Raw genomic sequence first — 19,751 nt, forward strand, 5'->3', positions numbered from 1 at the left:
TTTTTGGATTTCAATTTCCTTTAGGAAACTTGTGTAATATGGAAGTATCTCAATCCCGCATAATATAGATCAATCTCAATCAATCCCACATAATATGGATCAATCTCAATCAATCCCACATAATATGGGATTTCTTTATAGGGGTGGTTTTGGATAGCACCAAATTCAACATTTTCTACCAAAGAACCCTATAGAATTACAAAATGAGCATCACATTAGGGCAAATTTACTTCATTTAGTTGGAAACATGATTTTTCTCAATCCAAAGGAAATAAGGTGCCTAATAGATATTTGACTATGTTCTAGGATTTCGATGTGGTAAGACTGTTTATAGGGGTGATTTTGGATAGCACCAAATTCAACATTTTCTACCAAAGAACCCTATAGAATTACAAAATGAGCATCACATTAGGGCAAATTTACTTCATTTAGTAGGAAACATGATTTTTCTCAATCCAAAGGAAATAAGGTGCCTAATAGATATTTGACTATGTTCTAGGATTTCGATGGGGTAAGACGGTACGCATGGAGGGTTGCGACTTTTGCATATTAATTTAAGTCCCTCAAGAAGTTCAGTACTATTAAAGTAAAGAAGGGGAACCCTGATGTCTTGCATGATACGCAGCCAAAATCAGCTCATCACCTCACAGGGTGTGTGAAACTCCATTAGGTAGACCATTTTTTTTTTTTATTATTCATTAATTTAAGTTTCGAAGTCAATAATTTGTAGGTTCTATATATGTATTTGTATATGTACATGTAATTATTGAATGTCTATTGGTACAGTCCTGGGTATTTGAGCATTTTAAAATCATTGTGGGCAGAGTAACGGATTCCGCATGTCAACATGGGTTTGTCATGGGCTGGAAGATGAGTGCACCCAAGCAAATGGGAGAACCTGAGCTGTAATGTTGTATATTATAGGCAATAATTAGATTACCTTGCACCAACAACTTAGAAGCTATAATAAATAGTATGTAGGTGGAATTCTAGTCATCAGATCTTCATCAATTGGTTCAAAATACATATGACTATTAATATTTTTTCAACAAACCAGATTGAGATGAAATTTTGGGTATATACACTTGAAATTATTGTTCACCAGATAATACTTTCAACAATTTCAAATGACCAAATTACACCCGTCATGTTATAGGGATATTTTAGTCATTTTATAGTTTAGAAAATATTTATTTTATATTTCTTCTTGTATGCTCTAGTTTTAATACATATGCCCAAAATTTAATCACGATCAAACTTTTAGAAAACAAACTCAAAATTCTTATAGTGATATACATTTTGAACCATTAGATAAATATCTGATAGTTGGCATTCCGCCTATATATATATAGTGATATACATTTTGAACCATTAGATAAATATCTGATAGTTGGCATTCCGCCTATATATATATATATATATATATATATATATATATATATATATATATATATAGGTGAAGTTCTACAATACTTCACCTACACCTCATCACCATCCAAAATTCATCATACGGTCATAGTTGTCCGATAGTATTTTAATTTTTATAATTATTTTACTATTTAGATTTATCTAAAATTTGGGACATATGTACATATGACTAAGTTGCACCAAAATAAAATATTTAAAAAATGATAGCCAAAAATAAAATGACAAAATTACCTTGAAACTTTCTAGGGGTATTTTACATAAGTTTTATCATTCAAATTATTTGTTTTATATTTAATTCATGTGCATCTCACTAAGGCGCACACACCTACAAAATTTCATATTATTATGATTTGTAAAAAACATATTAAAATTTAAACACTATCAAACATCTATGAACATGTGATAAACTTAGAATGGTAAATAAAGGTGTAGGTGACGTACTATAGAACTTCACACACATATATATATATATATAGGACAAAGCTGGGATTAGCCCACTTACTCATATGAACATATGAGCCCAACGACAAAGATTGAATCTGGGCCGATCTGACGATCACGGATCTCCGGTAGTATTTTAAATTTATTTATTTATCTAAAAATTCAAATCCACTTGAAATTTTTGATATCTGTTTATTAAAAATAGAAGAATTTTTGAAAAATATCAAAAAAATATTTTATATGAAATAAAATGACAAAAATACCCACGAAATTTTTTTAAAATATTTTGGTCATTTTGTTTTTCACGAATTTATTTTATATATATATATATATATTTATTAGGTGCCCTTGATGAGAAGAACACACACCTAAAATTTCAAGTGATTTGGATTTGTAGAAAAATAAATAAATTTAAGCACTACCGGATCTCTTTGATCGTCAGATCTGCCCATATTCAATCTGAGCCGTTGGGCTCATATGTTCATATGAGCTAGTGGCTAATCACAGCTTTTTCCATATATATATATATATATATATATATATATATATATATATATGAAAAAGTCTTCCCAATGACTATAGGAGAAAATGACTAGTGCTTTCGCCTACCCTCATCACCGTCCAAAGTTTATCGCACGGTCACAATTGTTCGGCAGTATTTTATTTATTTTTATTTTTTTTACCAATCAGAATTATCTAAAATTTGGAGCGTGTGTATATCTTAATGAGGCGCACCTAATAAAAAAATAAAAAAATAATTAGTAAAAAGCAAATTGATCAAAATACCCCCGAAAAATTTTGAGGGTATTTTGTTCAATATATATTTTTCGGATTGTTATTTTCATATTTTTATTAGGTGCGCCTCACTAAGATGGACACACCCTCTAAATTTCAGATCATTCCAATTAGTAAACAAAAAATGAAAATTGAAATACAACTGGACAACTTTGACCGTGCGATGAAGTTTGGAAGGAGATGAGGGTAGGTGAAATCACTGTTCATTTTCACCTACAAACGTTTTGTAGTATCTTTCATATATATATATATGGAAAGCTTTTTATATTCCCCCTACAACATAGAAGTTCTATCCTCCCCCTTATTCAACCGTCCATTTTTTAATGGAGGGCTAAGATTGTCCCAATCACAATGTCACGTCTCCACACTGTTTTATGTTTAATTTTTTTCTATAAACTGTTTTGACACCAAATTTTGGAAGTCCATTCCTCTATTAAACTCACACTAACGAAAAATATAAAAAAATATTTTCAATAAAATAAAATGACCAAAATAACCTTGAAAATTTTAAAGGGTATATTAGTCATTATTTTTTATCAAAAAATTATTGTTAATAATTTTTATAGGTGTACCCCAATGAGAAGATGGCACGGCCAAATTTTATATTCAGAAAATTTGTATTAAAAAAATTAAAAATTAAATACTTTGAGGTATCAGATCCAAGATCAAACGGTGAGTGGCTCTCTTGATAAAAAATGGATGGCTGGACGGTGGGGAGAAGATAGAACTTAGATGTTGTAGGAGGAACATAGAAAGCTTTTATATATATATATATATATATATATATATATATATATATATAGGTGAAGTTCTATAGTACTTCACCTACACCTCATCACCATCCAAAGTTCATCACACGATCACAGTTGTCCGGTAGTATTTTAATTGTATAATTATTTTACTAATCATATTTATTTAAAACTTGGGACGTCTGTACATATGACAAAGTCTCATCAAAATCAAATATTTAAAAAATAGTAGTTATAAAAAAAATGACATAATTACCTTTGAAACTTTATAGGGGTATTTTTGCATACGTTTTATCATTCAAATTATTTGTTTTATATTTTATGTATGTGTATATCACTGAGGTACACACACTTACAAAATTTCATATCATTTTGATTTGTAAAAAAAAATATTAAAATTCAAACACTAACAGATATCTGTGACCGTATGATAAACTTTGAATGGTGATAAAGGTGTAGGTGAAGTATTGTCGAACTTTCCCTATAGGTGGTTTGTAGTATTTACCATATATATATAATTCATGCATATTCGTTTGGAGTAATGATCCCATGAGATCCTGCCATACCTTAATAGTAGAGAACCCCTATGGATCACTATTACATTTTATTCCCAATAATTGAGAAACAGCTTTCAATGCCCTTAACACCGACGCCCCAACTGTAACCTTCTATTTCTCTCTCCCCTCATTCCTTCTCTCTCCCCCCTTGTTGAACCAGGGAGAAACGCAGATACCAGCAATCCTTTCACCTCGCCTCCACCCCACTCTTTCCCCTTTGTATCAAGTAGGGTATTGTTGTTTTCTAGACGTAGCGCAAAGGAGCTCGTTAGTCGTTATATTTTGTCAATAGCACGGTGTGAGACACACATCTTTATCCGGTATTCAGTAGGTAAGAGAGAGATAGGGGCTTTTACAGTGCATACGAGCATCGTGGTCTCTTCCCCTGTACTATCAAATTTAGAGAGATAAACTACTTAAAAATTTGTAAAGAGGGAAACTATCTCAATATTTTTAAAGAGAAAAACTGTCTAAAACTTTAAATTTGATGTAGAAAATTTATTAAGTAATTTCACTGAATAAAACTTGATAAAGTTTCACACTTTAAACGTCTCATGTTGTTTCTCTCTCTAAATTTTAATGTAGTTTTTCTATCTAAAACTTAAAAATTTGAGATATTTTCTCTTTCGAAAATTTTAAGACAGTTTCTCTTGAAAAAGATTTAGGTAGCTTCTCTATCTATAATTTGATATAATTTCTCTCTCTAAAATTTTAAGGTACTCTATCTCTCTAAAGTTTAAAATTTGAAAAAAAAATTTATAAAATTTTGATATAGTTTATCTCTCTAGAAATATAGGTATTTTTTCTTTCTAAATTTTTTTAGATAGTCTCTCTCTCTAAAATTTTATATAGTTTCTATTTTTAAAATTTTAAAATACTTTATCTTTTTAAAACTTGAAATTTTGAGCTTCTCTCACTAAAAACATCTAATATTTCTCTCTCTAAAATTTTTTATCATCTCTCTTCCCCATTCTTTAAAGAAAAATTATGTATACAAATTTTCTCTATCAGGTTCTCCTACCGTTCTCGTACAAATAGAGAAGTGTTCAGGTTTTCTCTCTCTAAAAAAAATTGAGTTCGTGGGTTGGTGTGGGACCCCAAGTCCAAGTCCAATAACGCCACAAAAAACTTTCGCTTTCGTTGTGAAAGTTTTTCATTTTCCTCATGGGCTTCCCATCCAAGCATACCGACCAATTCATTGTACTTAAAGTTTTCACTCAAAAATCAAAAACTTTCCGGACAATTGGGTTCATCTCTCTCTTCTACTGATACGTAGTCTTTCCACCGTTGGTTCTGGTTCCTCTTTTTCTCTATCCACCGCGTCTTGGCAAAACCAATATTCAATGAACGGCATTCCAACTGAAAATCCCAATCATATGTTAGAATATAAATGGAAAAGAAGAACTTTGCTTTCCTTTAAAAAAAAACATGACAACTGAGGAAAACATGGCAATTGAATTCATCTCCTTCCTTTCGACGACCAATGAGTTAATCAATTTTTGCCCATCTAACAAAGACAGATGCTTAGAGAAATCAATTTTTGCCCATCTAACAATGACAGATGGTTAGAGAGTTGAAGATGGTATGGCGGCCATGAAAACCCAGAAAGAGGTGGGTGACGCGTTTAAAGCATTTCTATGTCTCTTTACGCGCACAAGTTTTTAGTGAAGATGGAGGAAAAAAAAGCTCCTAATATGTATCAACGGTTTGATCGTGATCACAAAATTTTAAATTTTTTTATTTTTTTTAGAAGTTATGGGTTTCTTTATTTTTATTTTTATTTTTATTTTATTAGGATCAGTTTTTAAAAATAGGAATTAGTAGGGATTTTTTTAGTTTTTTTTAATAAAAGTTATATATTTTAAAGAAGTGTCTGTATTTTATTTTGACAAGTCAATCTAGTGGTTTTTCTTCTTAAAATCATTATATTTTTAGCAAATCTTTGAGTGGTTTGCATACTAAGATTAAGTTTGGTAGATTTGTGCTATGGGGTCACGTTTTGCATATAGGAAGTTATCTATTAGTTAGTTTTAGGAAACTTTATCTCTTAACATTAGTCGGGGGTACAAGGTATTTATCTTTAGTTTTTAGGAAATATATTTTGTTTCCTATTTTAAAGGGAGTGTCATTAGGTTGAATGGGAAAATAATGAGTGACGTATCAGTTGAAGGTACAAGGTGTTTATCTTTAGTTTTTAAGAAATATATTTCGGGTCGTATTTTAAAGAGAGAGTTATTGGGTTGAAAGGGAAAATAAGGAGTCACGTACTTGGAAAGGATGAAATTGAGAGTTGTAATTATCTTTTAGGAAGTTGGATAGAAGAATATGGAAAGGATGTAGAGTTTGATTTATTTTGGTCAATTAACATATGTGGTTTTAGTAAGAAAATATATTAGGGATTATAGTTTGAGAGTGACGTGAGGAGGTTTTAAATGTATAAAAGGAGGCACGCACAATGAAATAGGGTTGGAATTTTTATAAATGACAAAATGTGATCTTTTTAATGTATAAAAGGAGGCACACACCATGTAATAGGGATGGAATTTTTATGAATGATAGAACAAGATTTTGAGATCTTGTAGAGTGAGAGAGAGCCTTTTATTGGTGTTTTTTCTTCTCTTTTGCTTGTGGGCCCTGTCAGAATACTCCTATCCATGGGTTTTGTCCGTTTTTCTTGTGATTTTCTTCACGATTTTTATTTCTCTCTTAAAAGCGGTTATTTTGCCGATGTTGTCTGTCCATAAATTTTATAAAGCGTCACGGTCTTAAATATTTGAGTTATTTATATATGGGCTTTAAATTTTTTCTAAAATACAAAATGCTCTGTTTATAGGTAGAAATTATAAAGGTCAACGAACTTGTCTTTTTTAATTTTTTTTTTAAAAATTGCCTTTAGGTCTGAGGATGGAATCGTCTATCCAAATTTTGTACTTTTTTCTTTGATAGTTTTTTCATTAGTGTGATAGTAATGAAAAAAACTTAAATAAAATTAAAAATCGGTCTGAGGATGTCCTCGAACCGATACATAATTTTGAAAAAATATTAAAAAACAACATATTGACCGACATTCTTTGTAATGTTTCCATATAAATGGAACATTCTGTATTTTTTAAAAAACTTCAGGGTCTGTATGTAAGTCACTCTAAATTTTAAATTTTTATAAGGGAAAATGACCAGTAACCCCCTATTTGTAATTTCCATTCCTACTAGCCCTTGGGGCTAACCAAAATCTCTTGTACTCCCTCAAGTTTAAAAAACACTAGGACCATAAGCCCCCTAATTATGTTTTCCTTTATTCTTGGTTTAAATTTGATATCTTTATTTTACAAAATGCCAAACACATACATTAGTCATCCATATGTTTTTTTTGTTACTTGATATACAAATTTTATAGATGATAATAATAATAATAATTATAAATATTATAATATTAATACTAATAACAATAATAACAACAATAATATATTAATTGTTAAATATTTCATCTCTTATAGATATTTTGATAAAAGTTTTTAATAAATGAATGAATATATAATAATAATCCATTAACAATAATAACAAATATCATGATTAAACATTTTTTAAGTTCAAAAAATTTGATATAATTGTAAAATAGGTCATAATATTAAAAAATTCATTTTCTTTTCATGTCTAAATTTATAGAGTGGGATCTACAAAGGTAAGATTGGTTTTAGACAAAGGAAGAGAAAAGCAAGGGTGCATTTTGTGAAATAAAAAAGTCAAATTTGTAAAAAAATAAATAAAAATAAAATTAGAGGACTAACGGTTTCAAAAGTTTAAATTTGAGGAGTACAATAGGGAAGGAAGCAGTGTTTAAAAAAACGCCGAGTCGAACCGGACTCGCCCTGTTCGACTCGGGAATTGCCATGGACGAATTGAATCGGTGAAAAAAAAGGGAATCGTCCGGTTCTAGAGAGAACCGGACGATGCTGCATAGTGACTCGCCGATTCACTGTACGAAATCGGCGAGTCCCGTACGGAAGAACGGACATTTTTTTTTTTTTTTTTTTTTTTTTTTTTTTTTTTTTTTTTTTGGAAAACCATGATAGATTTTTTTGTAATACTTGATCGATTTTTTTGTAATCCATGATCGAATTTTTTTTTTTTTTTTTTTTTTGTAACCCATGATAGAATTTTTTGTAATCCATGATCGAATTTTTTGTAATCCATGATAAAATGTTTGTTTTTTTTTCTTGTAATCCATGATCGAATTTTTTGCTTTTTTTTTTTTTTGTGTAACCCATGATAGAATTTTTTGTAATCCATGATCGAATGTTTTGTAATCCATGATCAAAATGTTTGTTTTTTTTTTGTAATCCATAATCGAAATGTTTGTTTTTTTTTTTGTAATCCATGATTGAATTTTCTGTTTTTTGCTTTTTTTGTAACCCATGATAGAGTTTTTTGTAATCCATGATTGAATTTTTTGTAATCCATGATCGAATTGTTTTTTTCGTTTTTTGTAATCCACGATCGAATTTTTTGTTTTTTTTTGTTTGGTTTTTTTTGTAATCCATGATCGAATTTTATGTAATCCATGATCGAATTTTATGTAATTCATGATCGAATTTTTTGTAATCCATGATAGAATTTTTTGTAATCCATGATTGAATTTTTTGTAATCCATGATCGAAATGTTTGTTTTTTTTTTCTTGTAATCCATGATCGAATTTTTTGTTTTTTTGTTTTTTTTTGTAACCCATGATAGAATTTTTTGTAATCCATGATTGAATTTTTTGTAATCCATGATCGAATTGTTTTTCTTTTTTTTTAATCCACGATGGAATTTTTTGTTTTTTTATGTTTTTTTTTTTCTGGTAATCCATGATCGAATTTTATGTAATCCATGATCGAATTTTTTGTAATCCATGATCGAATTTTTTGTAATCCATGATCGAATTTTTTGTAATCCATGATTGAATTTTTTGAAAATTTGTGATTTTTTTTTTTTAATCCAAGATCGAATTTGTTTTTGTAATCCATGACAGAATTTTTTGAAAATTTGTGATTTTTTTTTTTTAATCCATGATATATTTTTTTGAAAATTTGTTAATTTTTTTTTTTAATCCATATTATTCAAAGAGAAAATGAGAGAGATGATGATTCTGAGGCCACCCTATGCCAGCCATTTTATTCACATATCGAGTTCTAACAGCAACAGTGTAGGGATGAGCACGACAGTGCAGGTGAGCATGAAGGATGGACAGGCTTCGAGGATTTTGGATTGGAAACACAACAAAACACTAACACTCAGGGATTTGGTAATAGTCAGACGCCTGCTAATATCGATGATTCGTTTTTAGATCGAATCAATGAATTGTTAAACGAATTCAATCAATGGCACCAGCGTGACCAAGAAGAACAATAACGTCGTCTATCATTTTATTTTTAGATCATATGTTACTAATTTTATGCTTTATTGTAGTCCATGTATGTTGATATACTTATTCCATGATAATTCTATGTTTATCCTTTTGTGTGATGTAAATTAAATGCTGAATGGCGGTTCATGCAGGGAAAGAACATATCAATATTCGCATATTCATTCAAAAACATAAAATTCTTAATGGAATACCCTCATTTCTTATTGAATTATTAAAAAACAATATTTATAATGAATTTAATAATTTTTTCGGAATTTTTTTAAGCTTTATTCTGACCGATTCACCCGATTTTTGATCCGGATCGCCGATTCGTCGATCCGAATCAGTTTTTTGGATGCCCGATCCGAGTCACCGATCTGTTTTTTAAACCATTGGAAGGAAGTTTTGAGGAGGGGGTAAATGTCATTTTTCCATTTTATTATTCTCCTTTTACCCCAAATTGGAAGTGTGAGTCACAAAATGCTTTTCTTTTATTAAATTTGGCTCGCTTTTGATCTTTTTGTCTCCTGAGCACGACAATTGACTCGCAATCGTGATTCTTGAAGAAGAAATAAATAGCGTACCATTTCATTAAATAACGGATTAAAGTATTCATTGAAGCTAGTGACGGAATCCGTTTAACAGTTAAAAACTTCAAATTCGCCGTGGTTTTGTGTGTCAAAGGTCCCGTCATGCATTCGAAAAATACGAACGTAGGAACATGGCTTGGAGAACCTTTTGAACCCTGACCTGGTGTCAAGCTATTAAGAAAATCTCAAACGCCACGAGCAATAAAAAAGAAAATGTATAACATGAGATATTTTTTTTGATACAAGGAGTTCACAATTATTGTGGACTTTTTTATTTAAAATCGAATAATTGAGGATGTATTATTATTTAGGTAAAACGTTTAAAACAAAATTTTTTAAATGTTGTCAAATACTTTCATCTACTGAATTTCGCATCTAATGGCAAAATGTGATGGTGAGTTCCTTATATAAATAAATAAATGGTATCATAATATACAATTTTGTAAAATAATAATAAATAAATAAAACTTTAGCATGGACGAAATTTATACTTTATGATTTACTTTATATTGGAAGTTAGAACTAGTGCTGGAAAAAGCGACACGGGTAAGATGCTCGGCCGCGACCGGAATCCAAGTAACTCGCAGTGGCCAAGGCAAAACAATGTTAAAAATTTAATAGAAACACTAAAAAAACAAAAGAACAAATTCTTTGAAGTAAAAATTAAAGAAAACGCATCCAAATGATGTTAAAAAACTATTGAAAAATGGGATTTTAAAAAAAATCATTTTGTGACCACGGCTATTTTAAAACAAATTCAAAAGATGGGAAAAATATAATGATAAGCCAAACGCTTTCCAATCTTTGTCAAAATGATAAAAAATATATCACTAATAAATTTTTTATCTTCTTATTTATTTATTATTATTATTATTATTATTATTTGTAATTTTAAGATCCCTTAGATGGACACCCAACTTAAGGATTACATAGGCAAATCCAAACAGGCTCGTCCGATTAACCAAACACTGGTTAGAACCTCTTAGATCATGCATATGCGTATATCTATCTTGCTTTGGCGTAGGTGTGGGAATTTGGTTGGATCGACAACCGAACGGATTGACACTAACGGATTTGGGTTTAAACCAAGACAATGGACCCGATGGATCGGATCTGTGTCCACTTGACTTGGACCGAACCAGTATGGGACCAATATGAACCCAATCGGCTTGGGCTAGGACTGGGCCAAGGTCATCCCAACCCCAACCGAACCCTTTATTTATAACCCTGACTATAGCTCGAGAGCCAATTAATCAGATTGGCTGGGACCCGAGCCGGGTTGCGGCCGGTTGTAGTTCTAACATAGACCTAATCGGGTAAGGCAGACCCAAACCCGGCCCGACTCAATCCCAGCATTCGGAACGTGCTAGGAAAAAATATTCTTCGCAATTTATGTGGGGCCTCTGAAAGTAGCCGGAAAGATACTTTTGGACTAGTTGAAGTTTTGCAAGAAACACATGGTTCTCAAATTTTACATGGCCCTGCAAGAGAATATTTGGGTTTTTCGTAAGTCATGGAGCGAGTTAGTTGAGCAGGAATTTTCCAATGTCTTTTTCTTTGACCATTCATTCTCAGCCTCGGGCTTTTGGGCCCATGCTTCTTGCCTATATAACCATTTGCCCCACTCTGCACTGCATGCAAACCCAAGACTAGCCTCCCTCTTAAAAGAAGTTGAAGAACCTCTCTCTCTCTCTCAAACCCACTTACCCAAACTTTATTTTCGCCCTTTCGCATAACTTATTATAATTGATACCTATTTTTTGATTGCTATCATCCCAGAAAGGATTCGACCTTTTTGAGGAAGAGATGGAAGGGAGATCGTCGATCGAGAACCAGCCCCCCTCTTTTGGGGATTTGATAACGATTCTGAGCATTGATGGTGGTGGAATCAGAGGAATTATTCCTGCTACCATCCTTAGCTTTCTTGAGTCTGAACTTCAAGTATGCCCTCTCTCTCTTTTCTACTCCAGGAACTTGTAATCGTTTTGATGCTTAGAATTAGGAGGCCTTCACATGGTACCTACTCATTCAGAGAGAGAGAGAGAGTGAAAATGGGGTTTGCAGTTTGTTTGTGCGATTACGAATTCAGATGGAGAGACGGAGAGAAAGAGCAGTGTCTGATTACTTAATTGGGTCGCCTGAGTAACTCCGATGCACTGCCATGGGGAGCCCGAGTAGGGTGGTCCAACTAAGGGATCTTAAAAAAATAAAAAAATTTCATTAAAAATCCAAAAATATTAGAAATTTATTTCTAATATGTTTTATTGTCATTTTGAAAAAGATTAGAAAGCCATTCGGTCATGAATATTTATTTTTACCTTTTCCATTCTTTTCTGAATTATTTCTAAAATACCCCCTCAGAAATTGATTTTTTCAAAATCTATTTTTCACTATTTTGAATTTCATTTAATTTTTCTTTCAACATATGTTTCCTATTTTCTAGGATTTGTTTTGTACTGTTTTTATTTTTTCACTTTTTGGCTTTGCTATGAGTCCAGTCTCAAAGTCATAGTTTCGAACATTGATAGAGAGGGTGAGTTGGTGGGCGGGTGAAAATAAGTGACCCACAAATAAATTTTACAAAACAACGCTAATAATATATGGCTTTTCATGTTGAAACAAATAGAATCTAGATGGTGAAGAAGTGAGACTTGTCGATTATTTCGATGTGATGGCTGGGACGAGCACAGGAGGTCTTGTTACTGCCATGATCACCGCACCAGGAGATAACAACCGCCCTCTCTATGCTGCCAAAGACATCACCTCCTTTTACCTTGATCATTGCCCCAAAATTTTCTCCCAAACAAGGTAAATTAATTAATGATAAAAAAAGATCACTTTCTAATTCCTTCCCAAAATACATGAGGTGATTATTTGCGTTCGTTGTATAATGAATTAATGAGTTATTCCCTCTCTTGTAATACAGCGGGCTTCTTGGATCTGTCCGCAAGTTTGTGAGTGCAGTAACGGGCCCCAAATACGATGGAAAGTACCTTCACAAGCTCGTGAGGAAGCAGTTGGGTGATAAGAGGCTTCATCAAACTCTCACCAAAGTTGTTATTCCTACATTTGATATCCGATTATTGCAGCCCACCATCTTTTCTTCCTACCAGGTGAAATCACTTTCTCTCCCAACATTCGCCCTCTCCCGCAACACTCTCTTTCAATACCGATGAACATGGTGCTTATCTTTCCTCAGATGAAAGCTGATAAATCCAAGGACGCGTTGTTATCCGACATTTGTATTAGCACATCGGCCGCTCCGACATACCTTCCTGCTCATTATTTTGAGAATGAAGGGAATGATGGGAAGATTAAAAGCTTCCATTTAATCGATGGAGGGATTGCCGCTAATAATCCAGTAAGCTATTAGATTTTTAAAATTTGATGTTTTCACCTTAAATTGTTTTTTAAAAAAAAGAAAAAAAAAATGCTGAATTGAATTTTACAATTTCGGTTACCTAAGAAATACCATCAAAGAGGACAAAAAATCATAAAAGGTCTATCAAGTCCAAAATTTTCATTCTTATTTTCAACAAGTTTATAGAACGTGACATCTAGAAAGTAGAAATAGTTGTCCAACAAAGTTTCAGATGTGAAAATAGATCAAGAATGTTCTTCTAATGAATGGAAGATCTAACATGGGTATTTAACGTCATTTTTCAGGCACTTGTGGCTATGGGTGAGATAACAAGAGAGGTACTAAAGGAGAACACCGATTTTTCCCCCATGAAACCCATGGATTATGGTCGATTCCTCGTCATCTCTGTAGGCACTGGTTCTGCAAAATCTACTGATAATTATAGTGCAAAAGACGCAGCCAAATGGGGTGTTTTAGGTTGGTTATACAACAATGGGGGCACTCCCCTTATCGACACATTTCAACAAGCAAGTGCAGATATGGCCGACATCCACATCTCTGTTGTGTTTCAAGCTCTTCATTCTCAACGCAATTATCTACGTATTCAGGTATCATCTCTCTCTGTGCTCAATTCAACATCTCTCTCTCACTCTTCAATTCAAGAGATATTTACTCATGCATGAGGCCTGTGTTCGCATATGTGCCTGTTATAAGTTTGTTATATGAATGTATATCGTATAGGCATGCATGGCCAGCAAAAAGGGGCAATTATATGTTGGTGCATTATAGGTATACGCCCTCTACGGTACTTTATAGGCACCCCTAACCTCTATACTTTATAAACCACACCATTAATTCACAATATTATTAAATTTTGTATAGACTTCCTAACGGTCAAGAAAAACTAGTTTTCTAGTAGATAAAGACCTCAGGTGAAACTTTTATGGAGTTTCTCTCTCTAAATAGTTTACATTTGACAAAGGTTTTCTATTAAAAAATTTTTGAGAAAGTTTCTCCCGCTAAACCTTAAAATTCGAGATGTTTTCTGTCTCTAAAAATATTTGATATGGTTTCTCTCTCCAACAACATAAACTTTGATATAGTTTCTCTCTCCAAAAAATTTAAGATAGTTTCTCTCTCTAAAATTTAAAATTTAATTTTTTTAAAGTGAAAACTCTCTTAAATATGTTAGGATATTTTGTCCTAAAAAGTCTATTTGCTTAGATAGGGTTTGGATAAAAGAATAAATAGTATTAGGTTCAAAAAATATTTGGGGGTAGGTATTGGGGGGTGTAACTGTAATTTTCCTTTGTTACTATTGGGTTAAATAGAGGGGTCAAGGTCTTGTATGGCAATATTGCCATTTGTGAAGTCTCTGAATTCTAATGTTATGGTTGATAGGATGACACATTAATGGGAGACACATCGTCCACAGACATTGCAACGGACAAAAACTTGAAGGAACTTGTGAAGGTGGGTGAAGGGCTCTTGCAAAAGCCAGTTTCGAGGGTGAACTTGGAGACGGGGAAATTTGAGCCAGTGCCAAATGAGGGCACCAATGAGCAAGCTTTAGTCAGGTGCATAAATCTATTTTCTATCTTAAATATCCACTAATAAGTTTCATAAAATGATTTTTAATTTTTAATAGTATATCTTGCCTTAGTTAATGAAGCTCATTTATTAGGGAACAAAATTCTATATAAAAAAAATAGAAAGTTTGTCTGAGATTTGGAAAAATTTATATATCAATTATAAAACGTTTTATCCATACCTTGCGATTTAATTTGAAATTACTGTCACTCTACATATGGCTATGAGTTGTAATAGCTGAAAAGGATAAACTACTTAATAGTTAAAAAATTAAATCTTTTGATAAATTTCACTTTACTAGAAAACAGAAACCTATGGCTAGGAAATAGAAAGTGAGCCTGTGATTTGTTAGATTTATAAGTTTTGAACTAAGTTATGATAAATTTGTGTAGGTTCGCGAAGTTATTGTCCAGTGAGAGGAGAACTCGACTGCAAAGATGTCCTCACTCCCTCTCCAACAAGTGAGACTCTCTTGTTGTTGCCTCACTCATAGCTGAAGATTGGATTATTTGAATTCTAAGCACGGCCACAACTAATATGTGGGGCATTCGATTTGTTGAATTGATGTAATAGGAAGACATTAGCGACAATGAGTCGTTAACAAATAAAGTTACTCTCTAGTTTATCTGGAATAACCAAAATAAATATGTACTTATTCTCTTCATGTAATTCAGCACTATCTGTTTGTCAAAGTTAATATAATAAGCACAATTCCTTATACATGTATGAAAATTTTATGGAAGTACCCATCACTTTTCTGCTATTTAATATCTTACCCCTTTCTTTCCTATTGCCACTCAAAATCATGCGTAATTTGAAATTAACTCATAACATGAGGATGAAATGTTAAATAGTTAATAGTTTAGGTGCATTTTGACGCATAACCCTAAATATATTTACAAGAGATGACCATGAAAGAGTCGTCACAAAAAGGCTTGAAACTGGGCCCCGTTGTTAGAGCATTTCTTTTCCAGATGGAATGAATATGGGAGGAGACCTTTATCAGGAGATATGAACTAAAATCCAGCTCTAGATCCCTTTTCTTAAGATGTGCCGTTAAAGAATAATTGCCAATTTCGCTCCTCCTTAATGCACATGACTTCCTCATTTGGAATATTTTTATTTAGTAGAGACCGCTATGGCAAAGGATGGGAGACTAAGAAGTCCGTGAGAGCCTATCCTGTAAAAGCCTTCTATGGGACATAGGTGATATCAAATTTCATAAGAATCAGTGCCCACTTGGCAGAACACCTTGAAAAAGTTGATCGTATCACCAAGTATTTTATAGGATCTACCGGTGAAATGAGTTGTTTATGATGAGCCAATAAGTAATGCCTCAACTAATGAATGGAAAATACCAAATTGAAACATTTTCTCAGTGGCCAAATAGTTGTATTATGCCTCCATCATGGTGCGGCTTAGATAACTCCATGCCTTCATCAATGTGTTTGGCGATGAGGAGATAATCCTTAATTTCCTAGAAAGCTCTCTGGCAGACGACATTACATATGAAAGCTACGTCCTTTTTCATAAGCCTAAAAAGTGGTTTACGTCTTCATGATAAATTTCATATGATAAATTTCATATAAAGCTCCTAATATAGGCAATTCTGCCCTTCAAGAACTTTAACTCTCAGAGATTCTTGGCCAACAACATATCCTTTATTGCCTTGATTTTCGTAGGATCAATCACTATCCTATAATGCCTTACGAAAAAACCAAGGAACTTACTTGATGTGACCCCGAATGCACATTTCAAAGGATTCATTTTGATTTGAGCTGATATTTTTAGAGCTTTTTAAATACTACCCCAAGAATCATTAATATGAGTGGAATGGTCATTAGATTTAGTGACCACATCAATCACGAAAACACTTCAATGATGTCGGGCAAAATATCCTTCAAGATCACTGGCACTACATGTTGATATGTAGCCGTTGCATTCTTCAATTTGAATAACATCACCTAATAGCAATATATCTTTTTAGTCGTGAGAAACGCTGCTCTTCATCTAAGCACTACGTTCACCAGACATGTGGGATATTGGATTTCTCTAATAAACCTTGCTTTTATGAACTTGTTTACCTTAACTTCTATTTGAGGGGCTATCTCAATCTGAATTCTCTGAGGAACCCGCTTAACAGGCTTCATAGATAGGTCGACGCCAAGCTTGTGGGTAGCTACTTTGAGATCTAACCTAGGCATTTCATGACGATTCCATGCAAAATCATTTCAGTTAGCTTGTAGGAACTCAATATATTTGTCCCTCTTCTTGGCATCGACACTGGAGAAAGTGAGTTTAGGATTAATTTCATTCCTGAGTTCCACTTCTAACAAATCATCAATGGAGACTTGACCGCCATCCTCCAACTGCCGAGGGGCCTCTTCCACTTTAATGAATCCCTTTGACTTTGTTGCATTACCATCCATCATAACACTTGCACAACTAGTATTGGAATATGCTCACTAGCCCTTTTAAGAACCAGATTTCAATTGAACGATGAGAGGAGGAGGATACCCCAACCTCTCAATTTCAGGTGGGTTCTTGAAACATACTATGATGTTGCTTTAGCACTCAAAAGCGTATGGGTTGGGCTTGTGGCTCATTATTGTTTTATCCCGAAGGGCAACACTCAGTGGGCTGATATCATAGAGTGATGCAGATCAAAATTAGAATGCTACAAATTTTCTTTCTAGTTTTATTAATTTTGTTTTTAGAGACGTGGGTAGACTTTTTATTTTTATTAGTGTAGACATGAGGTGCATCCTTAGTGTGAGGGTACACCCACGTGGACCACATCCCTTCATGGTTGACTTACGGTACTACATGAAGGGAGGTGGGGAGAGGTTGTATCTCTTCATCAAGAGGTCACCCTCCCATGAATGGCATGCACCATGCACCATGCACCATAAGAGTGCCCATTCATGAGGAGGTTATTCCCAAATGAATGAGAGGGCCCTTTCTCTCATTATAAAAGGGGGAGGGTTAGAGGTCTCCAAACAACACAACACACACGAGAAAGTGTGAGAGCTTACCCTTGAGAGAGAGAGAAAGAGTGAGACAGAGAGTGAGAGAGAGAGAAAGAGTACAATCCCTCTCCCATTAGAGATCTAAAGAGAAATCCGGCCCTGAGAGATAAAGAGTTGTGCGTGAGAGTCGAGCTTGTACTGCTCCAATCGCACTTTGTGAGAGTATTCGTGAGCTTCCACCTCGCTTGGAATTTGCGGTGTGGAACAGATTTCGACAGCTCTAGTAGTTGTCGAACGTGCCTACATGAGTTGATCGTTCATTTCCATATTCGTTTTATCAAAATTTTTGTGCGAGCACTAAGGTATGATGCCCGGTTTCCGATTTTTTTTTTTTTGTTTTCGCTTCGGTCATTGGACCGTATTTTTCCAACTTTGCTATCTGAGCCGTGTGGAATCGAATTCTCGATTGTGCTCGCATTATCGTTTCCACCTTATATGTGAAGGCTTGGCAATGGTTGGCCTATGATGTTGCAAAGTGCACATGATGGTTATATTAAGACCATAGGCATGTGCACCATGTAACCATATGTACCGACCACATAAGCGTGTTGGCATTATGCGTGGGCTATGCAAGTTGAGGCATCCTAGATGCAACCTAAGCATATATGGTTATTGTTAGGCTTAAATTTGGGAAATGCATCACCGTTTTTTTTTTGGTAGAAATAAATATATGAAAATTTTACTAAAATTATTAATTTTATATTTAAATGTTAATTTTATTTAAAAAGTTTCTTTTAGAAAGTTATAAAATGGTAAAATAAATTTATTCAAAATTTTAAAAAAATTATTGTCATAGAAATAAAGGTAATTATATATATATATATTTGGGAACACATTTGAGAATTATATAGTACTTTATAAAATCAAAGATATAGGAAAATGTTTATATAAGGTTGCAACCATAAAATGTAGAACTAAGGATGCACCCCAAAAATCCATCGAAAAAGGTTGTTTTAATGTTGAAAAAGTCTCTACTTGATCATCTCGACATCAAGATGTATGAGTGTATGAAAAAAAAACAAAAAAAATTGGGTGCCAGAAATTGTGCGTCTTGCAACATATTATCTACATCGTCCATTTTAAGAATTTTCATATGTTTATAGATCTAGATGATTTTAACCATTTTTGGAGTTTAAAAGTATTTAATTAGATATGAAATTAGATTTTCAGATAATTCTAACAATTTTTTACCCCAAAATTACATAACACGATAAAATTTGGTGGTGCGTCTTAATTGGATTGTTTAAGGTTGCAACCTTATGGAAACCACGTCCATCAAGGATATATAAAATTCGAAATAATAAAATTCAAGGTTAGTATGTTAGGCTCGACCCTGATGGATCATGGGCACAGGCACACTGGACAACTCAATGTGCAATCTATTTTCCATTGCCAATGGTATGATAGGGTAGACCTTGATGGATCATGGGCATGGGCACACTCGAGAACTCAACGTGCAATCTTTCTTTCGAGAATGTCGGGATCTTGATCTTAAAACTCTGGGAGCGGGGATCTAATTTTTTCAAGAACTACATCTACAGTATTACGGAACGCATTCCGTGAGACAATGTGAGCGAGATCCATGAAGTAGAGGGAGCGAAATCCGTTGTGTATAGGATCAAGATCCGTGCTTTAGCAGGAGCGAGATCCTTGAAGTATCGGAAGCGAGCTCCATTGTGAATAGGATCGAGAATCTTAAAAATTGAAGCAAGAACCCAAAAAGATAGGAAGGGGTTCCAAACGAGATCCTGGCTCTGAAACGCCGGAGAGAGATTCGGGAGCCAGAGCACATGGTGACTATGGTCCCATAGGTAATGTCTCAACTTC

The 19,751-nt window shown here is 33.4% G+C and overlaps 1 protein-coding gene across 1 annotated transcript; it reads left to right on the plus strand.

Annotated features, from left to right (window-relative positions):
- The first annotated feature begins 11,574 nt into the window (after positions 1-11,574).
- LOC18425080 (patatin-like protein 2) lies at positions 11,575-15,615 on the plus strand. The gene is made up of 7 exons (XM_011630935.3): positions 11,575-11,885; positions 12,571-12,752; positions 12,871-13,057; positions 13,144-13,305; positions 13,611-13,913; positions 14,707-14,882; positions 15,288-15,615. Exons 1-7 carry the CDS (start codon positions 11,751-11,753, stop codon positions 15,358-15,360), a joined length of 1,218 nt encoding a protein of 405 aa, XP_011629237.1. The 5' UTR covers positions 11,575-11,750; the 3' UTR covers positions 15,361-15,615.
- The last annotated feature ends 4,136 nt before the right edge of the window (positions 15,616-19,751 follow it).

This window comes from Amborella trichopoda, chromosome 4 (genome assembly GCF_054954075.1).
Source record: "Amborella trichopoda isolate Santa Cruz 75 chromosome 4, AtrichopodaSantaCruz75HAP2 v2.0, whole genome shotgun sequence".
Taxonomy (NCBI): Eukaryota; Viridiplantae; Streptophyta; class Magnoliopsida; order Amborellales; family Amborellaceae; genus Amborella; species Amborella trichopoda.